At 44.2% G+C, this 16168-nt stretch overlaps 1 protein-coding gene across 3 annotated transcripts in view; it reads left to right on the top strand.

The window, feature by feature from the left end:
- Positions 1–15588, top strand: part of gphnb (gephyrin b) — a 72454-nt gene extending 56866 nt beyond the window's left edge. Inside the window, exons 11-25 of one of the 3 annotated variants that reach the window (XM_084699716.1) lie at positions 1692–1754; positions 4292–4334; positions 5393–5530; positions 9811–9903; positions 10128–10183; positions 11046–11165; positions 11407–11465; positions 11618–11771; positions 12235–12356; positions 12515–12602; positions 12882–12955; positions 13528–13595; positions 13731–13834; positions 13931–14027; positions 14455–15588. In XM_084699716.1, coding sequence (XP_084555842.1) covers positions 1692–1754; positions 4292–4334; positions 5393–5530; positions 9811–9903; positions 10128–10183; positions 11046–11165; positions 11407–11465; positions 11618–11771; positions 12235–12356; positions 12515–12602; positions 12882–12955; positions 13528–13595; positions 13731–13834; positions 13931–14027; positions 14455–14588 — 1413 coding nt within the window. In that variant the 3' untranslated portion in view covers positions 14589–15588. Of the gene's footprint in view, positions 1–1691; positions 1755–4291; positions 4335–5392; positions 5531–9810; positions 9904–10127; positions 10184–11045; positions 11166–11406; positions 11466–11617; positions 11772–12234; positions 12366–12514; positions 12603–12881; positions 12956–13527; positions 13596–13730; positions 13835–13930; positions 14028–14454 lie in introns of all 3 variants that reach the window. The other 2 variants (XM_084699715.1, XM_084699717.1) reach the window with 2 other exon arrangements.
- Positions 15589–16168: the final 580 nt, after the last annotated feature.

Raw genomic sequence — 16168 nt, 5'->3', positions numbered from 1 at the left:
CTTCCCCCTGACCTATCCACGCTTTGCATTTCACACACGTGCCCCCACCTCCACAACACATACATACACACCCAACCCACACCCTTGATCTGACCAATATCCATGACGACCCATCATTGGGCTATTTCCACAGTGACTGTCAGGTGGACGTGTGAGGTGGTCTCTCTTACGCACACGCGTGCACACACACACACACAAACAGACTTCAGATTACGCTACACGCACACACCATACTCATCTGACTTATACATACAGCAGACTTTTCATTCAGAACATTAACATGTTCTCTAGCACTGTGCACTCTCAGAATTGCACACACCAAACACCCAGCTGCAACAGCGTCACAGTTCACCTGGAGTCAATTTTTTTCCTAATTCAGAATAGGGCCTTGGGGACTAGCCATGTTCAATAGTTTTGGAGGACATCTATTTATATACTCTACTTTTTTTTGCCTGAGAGCATATTGCCCGGGCGAAATGTGACTTTCTGTGTGTCTCTTGAGTGCATGCTTTTCAGTATTAAGAAGTTAAAAAGCTGTTTTGTAAGCCACGTGTGTATGTGTGTGTGTGTGTGTGCGTGTTTGTGTAAGTGTTCTTTGAGTGTGTATTCTTTTTGCGTGTGTTGTGTGCATCAGTGCATATTGCATCTTCATCACTTATGTTGACCTGTCCTCGTATTTCTCTCGGTCTCCAAGAGAAGGGAGGGATCGAAAGGGAGTATTAGGTTAGAGAAGGAGGAGGGAGTTTGTGGGAATGCATCACCGCCTGCTTCCGCTCTTCCCATCTTCTCCACTTCTGCTTTTGCGCACTCCATCCTCACCTCAGCCCCACTTCTTCTATCTCTCTCTCTCCACATCTCCACGAGTCTTTCCATTGCTCCACGGCTTTCTGACTAGGTGCTCTTTTCTCTGTGTATTTCTTTTTGTGGCCATGGTGGGCTCCTTTGTTTCTTTCCACCTGTGTTGGTGTATGTATCACTCGCTGTTCATCAGTAGTTAAAGCCAAACAAGCAGCATCGCCATGGTTATGGTTTATACCCCACTGTCACACAAAACGTTTCAAACAGGCCATGAATTTAACCCCTCCAAGTAGCGTTACAGTGAAGGGACGAGGGGTTAATGAGAGACCAGATATGAATGGGCTTCTGTTTAGGTTATTTATGTGATTGGTGTTTTTTGGTTAGTTTGGTTTTGTAAGAGGTAACTACAGTATATTTTGTCCCGTGCTCATTTTTTCTGTGACTCGTGTTACAGTAAAGTGCTTTGTAAGACTTGATGGTAAGTTTGGATGTCAACCTGGATCCAAAGACACAAATCTGAATCTCATAACGAGCTGCCAACTGTTGGTCTTCATTCGTGATTTCAACGCCTGCTAGTTGAACTATATATTTTCTTATTGTGGCCTTAATTTACCTCCCCTCTTCTCCTACACTCCCTCCCAAACCTCTCTCTCTCACACACTCCCCTATCTCTCTCTTTCTCTCTTTCTATCACTCTCGCTCACCCGCCTCTCTCTCGCTATCGCTCTTGCTTGCTCTCTCTCCCTCTCTTTCTCTCTGTCCACCCACGCACCCACCCACACACCCTTTGCTAGCTGTTGGATGCTTGTGTGTCAAGTGTGTGTGTTGTCTTGTTGTGGATTGTTCCTGGGACAAATGCACTGACGCCTGTGATGATGCTTTATCTCCACTAGCTCCAGTGTAGGTTGGAGGGGCTTAAAGATGATCGCAGGAGCCATAGGACCTTCAGCTCTCGAGTAACTATCCCTCCCCCCTCCCCTTTTGGGAGCTGACCTCCACATGCAAACCAAGCTTTGTGTGTGGAGCTCACGCGCCCTTGCTCCGCTCACCCCTCTCCCTTCCCCTCTCTCTCTCTCTCTTTCGACTTCAATCTTGCTCTCTCTCTGGTTACATGCTCTGCTTTCAGTAGCTTTGTCTGGTGTTGCTGGATGTGTGTAGAGTAGATGTTGTAGTAGGCCGCTCAAGACGTGTGCCTCTCTCTTTCTCCTTTCTCTCATTCTGTTTCTTCTCTTATGCTCTCTGGTCTCGACTTGGCCTGTCTGCTTCTTTTTTTCCCTCTGGCTGTAGGACCACATCATGCTATGCCTCATCCCTTCGTCCCTTTCTCTGACCCTCCTGTTCCCACACCACCCCACCCCACACCCCTGGTTGTGTGGTGCCCAATAGGGTTGTAGAATGGGAAAGGGAGGGGGGTGGGAAGGGTTTTCCTAAGCATAGCCATGTGTTCATTTCTCCCATTGGCTAAGGCTCAACACTCATTTAAGGGGTCAGTCAGATGTCTCCATGGAGATGAAAGAAAGCAGGTAGTGTAACAGGCTGGCACTCCGAATCCAGACACAGGACAACAAATGAGCCAATGGATAGACCAACAGGCATACATTTAGGGAAAAAAGATCAATAATTCAGTATGAAAATAAGTAATTCCACACCAAACCTCTGCAGTATACCAGATTTTGGACCCATCTCTGAAACAAGTCAATCCGCTACAGTTTCATCACACATGCATCAACACATGCAAACAGAAACACACACACATTTCTTAGTTATTACAATACATATGATCCATGCCTCATCCAACTGTGGACTTTATCTGACCTGGGTCCAAATGTATAAAGCTCTGTGTAAATTAATCCATAAAAAGAAGGATACTGAGAACTGGAAATCTCCTTATGTCAAGTTTTTCCGACACTACATAGGCCAACAGTACTCACGTTTGTGCTGATAGATCCCAATTTAGGCAAGACAAATTTAAAGCATTAATTTAACATCAAGATGGTTTATATAGGTTCATCCCATGAGAGTAGACCTGTATAAACACTCAACAAGTACAATGAACACTCCAGGTGATAAATGAACACTTTAAAATAAGCTGTGTGTTGTGATTGTACACACGTGAACAACTTGAACAAGTTCAAGTTCAAATTCTACATTGAGCTTTACATACATAAAACACTACAAAAGAAAAAAACTTTACATTGAGAAATTGCAAAAAATGTGACGTATAGGGTTTAGTTCTGAAATACAAAGTTGGAGGAGTGCTGTGTGGGGTTACATTATTAGTGGGGTCACAAACAAGGCCAAGGCTTCAGTTGAAAGAATCAATAGCATCACTTGTATTTTAAGCATAAGTCACCAGTGGCCCAACTTAACATAACTACATTTTCTCTGTAAAAAAAACCCGCCCAAACTGTATTTATTTTATATTTGATAAATGGCTTTATCGATACATTGATATATGCAGTGCCGGTCCTTCCTAAAGGTGACATAGGTAGCCGCCTAGGGTGGCATGAAGAGGGGGGCGGCAATTTCCAAAGTGCATCCAATAATTAACCCTCCCGCACTACCAGCAGAGGGCACCAACCGTGCCACATCATATGTCCGTGTTGTGGCTGGGGGGCGGCCCGATTTGCACCCCCAGGGGGGGGGGGGTGGAGGGGGTGATAAAGCTTGCCTAGGGCGCCAAATGTGGTAGGACCGTTACTGGATATATGAACAAGTTACCATTGTATTGTACACTGAATAGGAACTATAATGTATGCATGCACTTAGCTTTTCGGCCACTGTGTCACCATATTACACAGGCTTAAAACTGCGTAGCCTACACATGGTGTCTAAACTGTGCAGGGGTAAGCCTATTAAGTGCATACACGTTTGGAGGTCATTTTATGCGTACCAGCAGTTAAACATTTGACCCCAGCTCTGCTCTCTTCCCACCCATCAGCGTTAACTAAACCATTACCTCAACGCCACCATTTTGACCAAAACAGAATTACTCCTCCACACGTGAACAGCCAAACTCAACAGCCGACACTCAGTCTCAAGGCTCCAGATTCTATTTTCTATTTCTGACAAATAATAAAGTTACAACAACCATGGATGTGATTGCCTTTGTCCTCTATATCTTTGAATTGAATGCAGGGAATTTACTTTAAGATAACGCCACTTTATTATATAACAACATTTCTATATTAATTGATCTGTGATTAATTTAACTAATAATTGCACAGTAAATGGACGTCAGTAGGACAAATGGTAGGACAAAGTGCAAAGTGTTAAGGCGTGAGAAAGCTCTTTTATTTCTTTTGACTGTTCTAGAAACAACTTTCAAGCATGCCAACGGGAGCAACCTGTGTTTGATCTCACGTTATCATTATTGTCATCCTTTTCTCTTTCACTCTCACTCACACACACACACTCTTGCATTTTTCTCCCACTTACACAATCTCTCTCTGTCATTCAAACACACACACTCCCTCTCATACACGCTCTCTAGGTGCAGTCACGATGCAGCAGCAAAGAAAATATCCTAAGATCAAGTGAGTACTCTCTCCTCAGACACATACCTGAGACGCAACTCAGAGAGCCCCCTACAGTTTTATGTATTTTTGTGGGTGTGCATCCTCGTGGTCACTTGTGTCTGTGACCGTATTGAAAAGTATACATTTCATGTATCATGATTATATTGATGTGTGTGTATCTGAAGTTCTGCCAAAGGCTCGTGTTAAGAATCACAATATGCTGTGGAAGTAGAAGTGTGTGTTTAAAGGAGAGAAAAATGGGTCAAGAGAAATTAAAGCTCTTCTTTGCTACAAGGCAAGAGGTAGAGAGAGAGAGAGAACAGAAGGGAGATTAGACATTTATTCCACCTTCCTTTGTTCCTGTTACCTTTGGAGTTATTGGAATGGTATTATTAGAAAAACATGGCTGCTATCAAGGCTGCCATCATGCGGAGGGTTTAAACTGGTTTTCTCAACCCAAGTTCTGAGCCTGCTCAGCAGTAAGCACTAGTTAAAAGCCTTGGCATAAGTTTTATTTTTTTCTTCCACAACACTTAATTAAGGTTACAGTAACTACCATGTTTGTACATAGGAAAACCCCATAGTTAAAACATTGTAGGTACAAAATGATTACCGTGTAAATAATTGATATTACCGTAAGTGTTAGCAGTATAGGTTAAAGTGTAAGAAAGCAGAGTATGGGGAGGGTGTAAGGGGTAAGTGGATGTTGTGATAGGGCAGTTGAAGGTTGTACTACCAAAACAAGATCTATGTTAACATCTGCTTAACCCTGGAAAACCCAACCTTCCCATACCAAGATTCACTTGTGTTATAACTTGTACTGCTAAACCACAACTACATGTACTATGTAGCCACAACTAACTGTAAGTCGCCCTGGATAAGAGCGTCTGCTAAATGACTAAATACATAGCAGTAACTACGATGTCGTTACTGAAGGTATTGCTATGTAGTTGCATGGTAGTTAATGTAACCTTAATGTAAAGTGATGCCTCTTTTCATGTCTGATGCTCTTAATATGCATTTCAGTGTGTCTCTGTGTGTGTGCAGCTGACCTGTCTCCCATCCTTGTCCGTCAGGTCACAGTGCGGTGGACATCACCAAGGTGGCACGAAGGCACCGCATGTCTCCTTTCCCGCTCACCTCCATGGACAAGGCCTTCATCACTGTGCTGGAGATGACTGCCGTCCTGGGTACCGAAATCATCAACTACAGAGGTCAGGATGCCTGCACAGACAGGCCCAGAGCTGTTATAGGTGGATTGGCCCATGATCTTTTCTTCTGTCGTATACCAAATCCTGTGAAGGTTACTTCAGGTTTCATTTCAGTTTTCATTACAAGATTTAGAAATCCAAGTGTCTTTTACAGTCAGAGTGAGTCAACATTTGGATGAAATCAACTGCTTTCCAAACTCTTGGACAACTGAAGTTGCTTCTTAGGTAATTTATTCAGAGGTGGTCCAGCTTCATCTCTCTGTAGCATGAGCTAACTTGGCCAGCTACAAAGAGGATGATATTTGGATGGACTGATCCGGATCCTTAAATGAGGTCTATATGTCAGTTGTAGGAGTGGATCTCTAATCTAAGCAGTGATTAGCTATCGAAAATGAACTCAGTAGCACCAATGATCTTCATAAAAAATAAAAAATAAATCACAAATTAAGATATGATATTAAGACATTAAGATAATCAGAAGCATAACAACATTTCTATAAAAGCTTTTCCTTTTCCTAACTCCAGAGGTCCCTGATTGGCAGGACAGAGGAGTGACTGTCTGTAGCATGTGACTACAGTCACCTCGCTGACTCATCAGGTTCTGTCTGCAAGCGTTGACGTCACACACTCACACTCACTGTAAAAAGCAGGTTCACATAAAAAGCACAACAGACAGAAATCAGAGTGTCCTGTGCTGGCCTCAGTCAGAGAGCCTGAGGGTCCTAGTCTGTCCCCTGGCAGTGCACATGTAGCCTGGGCCAGTGGTGACACCAGAGCTCACACACACACACACATTTTACCACTCGTTCCTCATTTCGGAAAAGGGGAACCAATGACGCCCCTCGCCTCTCATGAGTTATAAATCAGGCGTGGCGGAGAGCTCCTATCTCTCCAAAGTGATATTTCATGTTGTTTAGAGGTGATTGTGTTACAGAATGTGAAGGAATCACAGCTGGGGGTGAGGTGGGTGGAGGGATAGAGGAATTAAATATTTAGACAGGGAACAGCTGTAACTTCTAGGGAGGAGGGGTAGAAGGGGGGGGTTGAACATTCACACATGCATTCCGTCCGAGAGTGTATATGTTAGCTTTTTCTTCTTCCTGTGTTCTGCACCTCTCTGGAGGGGGGGATCCCTCACTGAATTGCTTCTCCCAAGGTTTCTTTAATTGTCTTCCTTGAGGGTTGAGATTGGTTGAGGGGCAGTTCTATGGGCATATGTGAAGCCCCTGTGACATTACTTGTAAAAAGGGCTATACAAATATGTTTGATTTGATTCCCAATTAGAAGGCACCAGCTGTGGAAATGAACCTATCCTCTCCAACTTTCTACTCTAAGCCAAAGCGTAGCCACAGCCTCCCCTCCCACCTATAGAGGAAACCTCAATACCGTAGCAACGGGGTCAAGGCACAGTTCATAGCTGCACTGTTGTCTGTTCAATTTCTATCATCAGTGGAATCACTGACAGTCTGACACAACAGTAGGGGTGGACCCTGTGTCTGCTGGGGCACAAACCCCTCTCACTTTGACAGAAAGGTGGCATAAATCCCCAACATGTGTCCACCCTACAACCACCTCTGGCTTGTTGGCATTGTCTGCTTCTGGAGGCAGCAGGGACTTCCACCCCGTCCGCATGGCTGGCCTCTACCTGGTAGGAAACAGGTCTGGGAAACCATGCCACATCTCTATGGACACCAAGCCGTTTCCCTGGAAACCAGGTGAGCTACGGCCAGGGATGAAAGTGGGCTAAAGCACATTCAATTAATAAGTAAATAAATCGGATTACCACTTGACAAGCAACCTGACCATGTCATCAATATACTTACTCAACTAACAGAGTGTTGCGGGGCTATTGGACAGATGTGGCCAGCTGATCCGAACAGCTGATATCCCAATTGACAGCCCAAGCATTGGCAGCAAGGAAAATACAAGTGAGCATTTGAGAGAGGTGTGAATAGGATTGTATGAGCAATAACGGTCGTAACCATGCAGAACTAAGGTCTTACTGTCTGAACTTTCGCAAGCGCTTCATTCCCATAAAATATGTGACAAAATTATTTTAAAAAGTGTTCAAGTGCAAGTTGAATATCAAAATCATCAAGGTTATCAAACTGGATCACCGTGTCAACTGGGTTCAGTTTAATGTTTTGTGTACCCTTGCTAGTTACGTTACCTGGGTGTTTTGCTTGTCTATGGTATGGTATACTAAAGAAGAATTGCTTCTATGTTATTGGAATTTGGCTTTGAAAATGTTACACACCACCTTTTTTTTAATTAAAAGTGCTAGGAGGTATTGGACCTTTGTCCTTGTACATCATGCCCGGATGACTTGGCTCGACACACAATTGTCACCACAAGTCGTTAAAACAAACGCTTTAGTGGTTGCGATTGAGGACAAAATTGAGTACTGCGTCAATTGCTTAACTTTTTCATGCCTTTCACAAACATTAAACATTCAAATGAATTGCAAAAATGAACGGGTTAATTCTCTCAGCCCTAAAATCTATATTTTGTGTGTGCTTCTGCCAGTGTTCCCGCTGCTAGTATGAGGAGTATAAAGTAAAAACATATGTAAACAAATGTGTGCTTAAAAGAAGTTCAGAATTCTTTTGTGGGGAGAAATGTTTCTCTGTTACACCAGGACCTGCCAGAACCCTCTTTAACCCTGACTCGGGCACTGCTCAAGATGATGCCCAGGTGGAAAACACCCCCACACACCAAGAGGCACCAATTGCAGGGCCTAGCTCTGCTCTGACCACCCCACAGCCAGAAACAGCAGTTTGAACTGGGCGCAGAATGCCGCCCAATCCAACTTACCAGAGTACTTGGGTGCCACCATTGGCACACTGCCATTGTTGTCTCTCATGTCTTGTGACTTCACACAGTCCAGGATATCCACACGCACCAAGTCTTCAGTCTGCTGAGTAGTGGAGGACATTCCCGCCTCTTCCACCAACCCCTCCCGTCTTCCGTACACAGACTGCGTGCTCCGATGCAGGAGATGTCTGCCAGGCCCTCCATCTATCCTTCTATCTTTCTCTCGCCGGGCCCACCCTCTATCCTTCATTTTCAGAATAGCCCCAGTGGAATGCATTGCTGCTCGTAACATGGCTGTTGTGTGTCGGTCAGTAGCTATAACTATGGCTAACTCCGACCAACACTGATTCAACAACAAAAAACATCTGCCAACCTTACAGAACAGCCACCAACAGTCAGGGCACACTGTCCCGATGTAGCCTTTTGTCTGTGTTGGTTGATGTATGTTGGGGTCAGCATGCACTTTTAGGCTTTAGTTGTACATGGCTTTATGTCATGGTTTGCATCATAGGGCCACCATGTATAATGAGACAAATAAGAGATGCTGTTCAGAGATTGACGTATATCTCCCCTTTTGTTCTGGCAGTGTTGAATCGCTTATTAGCGCAATGTTGCACTCATTGAAAGAAGGTCTGAACTCTGAATGTGTGTGTGTGTCTTTGTTGTGTATGTACGTGTGTTAATATGTTGGTTTGTCTTGTGTGTGTGTGTGTGTGTGTGTGTGTGTGTGTGTGTGTGTGTCGATGTACTGTATGTGTTTGTGTGTGAGTATGTGTCTGCATCTGTGTGTGTTGTCAACAGTATCAGACCTTCGATTTTTACATGAACGCCCACATAATCACAGAAGAAAGACACACAGAGAGACTATATATAACCGAGCAGCAGCTTAAGGTATTTTAGAGCACAGAATTTTCCACCCACCCACTCTCTATCTTTTCTCTTTCTCTCCTCACTCCTTTCTATTGGGTCTCTACGGTACTTTCATTTTGTCTTGGTTCTTTGCTATATGGGAGGTAAGGATGTGGTAATATTATGGTTTATCCACAAAACACTTCCGTGTGTGAGTGTTAAAATGTTAGACATTTTTGTCTGTGAGTGTGTGTGTATGTTTTTGGTTATGTGGTGATTCAAGCAGAGAGATGCTGATGAGAGGTGTCACACTCTCTCTAACACACAGTCCTTAGGCACATATGTCTCTATCTATCTGCATCAGAATCACATGGTCCATCTCTTTCCCCTTCCTTTTTCTTCCTCTCTTTTTCTGTCTCTCTTTGACATTCTCTCTTTCCCTAACCCTGTCTCTCTATCTTTCTGTCACTTTCTCTTTCCAGTCCTAAATGGTTCACTTTGTGTTTTCTGTCGCTCTCTCGCTTGCTTTGTCTATTTCTCTTGTGCTTTTTAAATAATCTCCTCCTCCCTTTCTATACTCCTTCTTTGTCTCATCTCTTTCTCTCTGTCGCTCTCTACAGATGGGATGGGTCGAGTCCTTGCTCAGGACGTTTATGCCAAAGACAACCTGCCACCCTTCCCTGCCTCTGTCAAGGATGGTTATGCTGTGAGAGGTCGGCACCGCAGCCCTTCAGCTAACTCATGCTAATGCCGGCTAGCTCAGGTCACACAGCCGAGCAGCAAATACTTCATGGCATGCTAGCTCCCTCCAAGCTGACATTTGTGCATTCTACATCAGGAACCACTGCCCACCGAAACAAATGACTCAGCTAAATGACACTTCTCCACATGCGCACACGCACACACACTTTATTCCACTAAATATTTTTCATTTCAGCGGCTGACGGCCCTGGTGACCGCTTCATCATCGGAGAGTCCCAGGCTGGAGAGCAGGTCTGCCCCCTCAAACACACCCACACACATACAAACACACACACAGTGTATCACAGACCATACATTCTGAACACAGTGCATACTCCAACTCCCAGGCCCACAAACAGCCATTTTATATAGAAATGATGTATGTCGCTAATATATATTTTTTTTATGTGGGTGGTGAGATGCTTTCCTATAAAAATCTGTCAAAATCAAAAGAAATTGGTTAGTGACTGTAATGCTAAACACACTGCATCCATAGCCATCAAAGCAGGGGCTTAAAGTAGACATGTCACAGTACATGCTAGAACCTGCCTCAGATTGTTGCCTGCAGATGTCCATTGACTGGCTGGAGCCTTCTGTAGTAATACACAGAACACACACATACACACCTGGTAATACACACACTCACCCACACACACACAGACTAGCAGACAGGTGAGGTGGATGAGGAGTAGAATGAGAGGCTCTCCCTGAGAGAAATGAAGCCGTCGAGGGTATCAGCTGACTGAATTAGCTCTTCACCTTACGGCCCAAACTACACACGCACTATCATGCTCAACCGTTTTCCAATTTTGTCAACACCAAGAGATCAGATCTTTGCCATATAATCCATTGCTCTGTTGTTTTTGAAGTCTCTAAACGCAGCTGAATGTTATCTTAGTGGACTGGCCAAGTCAAAAATTGGGATAGTGACAGTGCCAGCAGCCTCAAACTCAATAAGGGATTTTGATTCTGAAGATGTCGCCGGGTCAGGACACTATTGCACACTTGGGGAAAAAACTTGCAGTGTAACAGAATAGCTTCGTGTGTGTGTTATGCTATTCGTTACATATCCTTGTGTGTGTGCTTGTTTGTGTGTGTGTGTGTGTGTGTACAGCCAACCCACACGGTGATGCCCGGTCAGGTGATGAGGGTAACGACAGGTGCTCCCATACCGTGCGGGGCCGATGCCGTGGTGCAGGTGGAGGACACGGAGCTGCTACGCGAATCTGAGGACGTGAGTCTCACCTCTGACCTCCGACCCTCACAGCACTGAGGGGGGCCACTTCCAGGGTCCAGAGGCTACTGAAGCAGACAAGGTCTTTGGCAGGGGTTCACGGTCTGTCAAGGGAAAAGACACGTCATTTGCTTAAATCAATCTCAAGCAGAGAAGGACGAAGGTTTTTGATCAATTCAATTGTTGGATGTCGGAAGGGTGGGCAAAGTCTGTTTTGTGTGATCAGGATTGTTGTTGTCAGGGTACGGAAGAGCTGGAGGTGCGGATCCTTGTGCAGGCTCGCCCCGGTCAGGACATCAGGTGTGTGTGTGCGTGCGTCTTTGTGTGTGTGTCTGGTTCTGTGTCTGTGTGAGACAAAGTTAACAGTGATTTCTCATGTCTGTTATCTGATGTCACTTAATACTGCTGGCCCGTCCCGTCAAGGAGTGTGTGTGTATGTGCCACCACCCTAGGCCTATAGGTCATGACATCAAGCGGGGTGAGTGTGTCTTGGCCAAGGGGACCCACATGGGCCCCTCGGAGATTGGTTTGCTCGCCACAGTCGGCGTCACTGAGGTGGAAGTTCAGAAGTTCCCTGTAGTAGCCGTCATGTCCACAGGCAATGAGGTAAGAAACTAAAACACATAAAATGTGTGTGTTGGGGGGGGAGGGGGCTGGAAGTCCACATTGCTGCTTTCACCCATCTAGTGAGGCCCATCGTTCACAAGGGAGAAAGAATACTTCTCAATTCAGTAGTCAGTTGGCTTCTTGCCAACCCTAGAAGTAGCCTGAAAGTTTCAAATGTGTGTGTCCTTCCATGGCAGTTCCACAACTGACAACCTAACCTTATCTTCATTTCCCCAGTCCTAATGGAAAGTCTATCAATTCAGGAAGCATGTGTACCATCTGAAAAAACAGTTTTTGTGTATTTGTAGACCAGGGTTTGAAATCACCTTAATGACTTTTTACAACTTTTTAGAACAATTAAACAAGTGCCGATTCATTTGAAAGGATTTTAGAGTGTTTTGACACACGTGGTATTTTCGGGTTTTGGTGGATACTGACCAGTCTTCCATTTTCTGCCCCCTAGCTGCTGAACCCGGAGGACGACCTCCACCCTGGGAAGATCAGAGACAGCAACCGCTCCACTCTCCTGGCCACCATCCAAGAGCATGGCTATCCCACCATCAACTTAGGCATCGTTGGAGACAAGTATGACAAGTGCCCGCTCACTTTCTTCTCTCGTCGACTTCCTCCTCCTCTTTCTCTCACTCTGCCGAACATTCCACTGTACTGCAATGTTCACTGTGCGCGTGTGTGTGCACGTGTGCGTGCGTGTGTGTGTGTGTGTGCGTGCGTCTGTCCTGCAGCCCTGATGACCTCCTCAATGCCCTTAACGAGGGGATCAGTCGTGCTGATGTCATCATAACCTCAGGAGGTGTGTCCATGGGAGAGAAGGTATGACAGCACTGATGTACACACACATTCCCACTCAGACATACACAGGCCTGGATGTTATTGCAATGTACTGACCCCTTGTGGTGGAGTTGGTGAATTGTGGTAGTGGTTTGGCTTGGACGAATGTTGAATTGTGATATACACACAGTACACGACAGTAAAACATCTGTCTACATTTCATGTGACCAAAAGATAAATGTTTTAGCCCCTTTATGTATGTTTTACTTTGTGTTTACATAAACGTCAGTAGACTCCAGTATCTCTGATACCCGTTTTTAGGACTACCTGAAGCAGGTGCTGGATATAGATCTTCATGCTCAGATCCACTTTGGACGCGTCTTTATGAAACCAGGGTGAGAAGATGAGTGCATGGACGGACGAATGGATGAATGGATAGATGGATGGATAAATGGTAGGGATGCACCGAAATTTCCGCCGCCAAAAAATGGCAAAAAAGATATCCCGACACTCAGATTTCACCGTTCGATCCAGCCATTATCACGCCGCTACCCAGCAAAGGGGGGATGATGTCAGTGGTTTGGACAAAAAGGCCTGTACAAAAAACTAGGTCTATTTAGCCTTCACTATTCAGTGGCTTAGGAAATACAAGGTTCATTAATATCTTTACTATACCTAAAAAATTAAAAATAAGTCATTTTCGGGTTTGTTTCGGGGTCAGATGGCTGAGCGGTTAGGGAATTGGGCTATTGCCGGAAGATTGCCGGTTCTATTCCAAGGCAAGGCACTTCACCCTACTTGCCTCGGGGGAATGTCCCTGTACTTACTTTAAGTCGCTCTGGATAAGAGCGTCTGCTAAATGCTGAATTTTCATTTCGGTGCATCACTAATAAATGGATGGAAAGATGGATGGCTGGAGGAAAAGTACATGACCTTATTGACAGATTTATCTTTTTTTGCCTTTTAGTCTCCCAACAACATTTGCAACCTTGGACATGGATGGTGCTCGGAAACTTATCTTTGCCCTCCCAGGTAGTGTGTGAAGTTGAGAGAAAGAAGCAATTCAGCTAGCTTTCAGAGGCAAGGTTATTCACCGTTATTTTCCCCCCTTCTCTCGCTCTCTTCCTGAAACTCCCTCCGACCGTCCAACCGACCGTCTGTTCGTCCCAGGTAACCCTGTGTCCGCTGTTGTGACATGTAACCTCTTTGTCATCCCTGCCTTGAGGAAGATGCAAGGGATTCTGGACCCACGGCCAACTATTATTAAAGCTAGGGTAGGTACACAAACCTTTTCTACCGTGTGGAGAAGGACTTGTCATTGTTGTGAGCAAGGATTTACTGGATGTGTTCTGGGCGGCTGTGGTCTCCAGTTGTCGTGCGATGTGAAGCTGGACCCTCGCCCTGAATACCACCGCTGCATTCTGACCTGGCATCACCAGGAGCCTCTGCCATGGGCACAAAGCACAGGTACCTCACGATGCTCAACAACCAAGTTTAACCACACTAATTTACTAGAGCAAAAAGCCTAACCCAGAAGTGACCTATGGACCCGTAAATGACCAAATAAACTACGATCTTGCCACTTAGGATTTGTCTGGTGACGTCAGTTGGAAGATGTATGTTTTGTACTGACAGTGTGACAAATGTCAAACTTAAGTGGTTATTTATGCAAATATTGTAGTTATTTTGCGGTTGTTTTCAGTTCATTCTGGGTCAATTTTACAGTCATTAGTTGAATCCCCTGGAAATATTTAGTGTCTCCCTCTTTCCTGATCTCTGCCCCTTCACATTCTCACCCTCGCGGCCTCTCACCATCTCTACCATCCCTGTCTCACCTTTGCGTGCCCTTCCTCTCCCTTCCTGTTTCTTTTCTCTTTCTCTCTCCCCCGTCCAGGAAACCAAGTGAGCAGCCGGCTGATGAGCATGCGTAGTGCCAATGGGCTCCTGATGCTACCTCCAAAAACAGAGCAATATGTGGAGCTTCACAAGGGAGAGGTGGTGGACGTCATGGTCATCGGCCGGCTATGATGTCATCATAGGGAGACCAAGAGTTGGCTTCATATAGAGAGGGTCGGAATGGGTGGTTCACGGTGCATGTCCACATATCATTGACTATTCTGTAATATGCAATGGCACAGCTAGTTTTTATTGATTTGGATAAAGTCGAGGTATAGTCAACATCTTGATCACAACCTAGATACAAAATACATTTAAAATAATTTATTTAAAAATATTATAGTATTTCAAACAAAGAAAATATAACTTTTAAAGAAAAAAATCGAATTACAAAAAGAGATTTATTCTGTAATATATTATTATGATTCTTCTTCTTATGATTCTTCTTCTTCTTATCATTATTAAATTAAGGCTTTGTTCCTTTCATTGCAATTGCTTTGTGTGTTCAATGCTAGACCTTATCTATAGCAGTAGCATTTTAATAGAGAGCTGTAGGTGCCTGCCAGGACAAAAAAAAAGATTTTACTTTTTCTCATCTTTAGTGGAAAAAATAATCTGTTTTTTGAATATGAAGAAAACATTGAGGAAGACTCCAGATTCCCACGGTGCTCAGTTAGAAGGAAGAGGGGGCATATCTAGGCCTCTTCCTCAGTGAATGCCCCTTTGAGGTGACACTTCTATTTTTCTCTCATTAGTATGCATCATAATGGCTTCACAAAGAGCTTTGCTTGTTGTTTATCTTGTGAGTCTTGTTTATGTGCGCAGTGCCAAAAGCCTGGGCAGGGACGAGGTGGTGCTGGGAGAGGGGGGCACACCCCACCCTGCCCAGACCCGGAAACTTCCTTCTATTCACCTGATCAGGTGTAGCTCCGCCCCAACCTCCCAGGGGGGCGTGGCCAGTAAAACAATATTTTATTTGATCGATTATGAAAAAAGAAAGAAAAGAAACAGCTTCTTTAAGTGCTGACTGCCTTTTTAACCAACTTCACAAAAAATGTACAGAAAAAAAATTATAAGAACCATATTGTACAGATATATGTGACCAGCACTCCTAAGTAAATTATTAAGCAATGAGGAGACATTGAACAAACGCTGTACTATAACATTTTCTGTAATGATATGAAACTAATGAAAGATACTAAGATAATAAAAACCCTTGATCATTATGTAAAAAAAATTGTTCTTGTTGGGTTTCCTTTTTTAATAAAATGTATCCAAAGAAAAAAAGTGATTTTCTTCTTTGATGTGAAAATGTCTTGTTGGCAGAGGTCTGGTAACATATCTAAGCAGAGGGCATGTCACCAAGCCAAAGGTTACCCAGGCCAAGTGAGAATAAGAAACCTATAGATCACTTCCCGGACATGTGTTTGACCAAAACAAAAGGTAAGGTACCAAAGAAAATGAATCCAACAGACTGTCCCCATGTAATCCCATCTAGTTAGTTGGTACATTAAGTTGTTCTAGTCCAGATGGTTAGAAAGATGATCTCTGACACAGCCTGAAATATATAGATGACAAAGTCATTCTGAGCTCTCAGCCATATCTTAAGATATGAGAAGATGAGGGTCCAGAAAGTGGCAGAGGTACAAACTGCGCTTTCAATGTTTTATTCACATTTGATTCTACAGTGATTACATAATTATGGATATCCA

The sequence above is a fragment of the Hypomesus nipponensis genome, chromosome 6, assembly GCF_054491055.1.
Source record: "Hypomesus nipponensis isolate SF chromosome 6, ASM5449105v1, whole genome shotgun sequence".
In the NCBI taxonomy this organism is placed as follows: Eukaryota; Metazoa; Chordata; class Actinopteri; order Osmeriformes; family Osmeridae; genus Hypomesus; species Hypomesus nipponensis.
The sequence above is the reverse complement of the archived record's forward strand: the minus strand, read 5'-3'. Positions and strand labels throughout refer to the sequence as shown.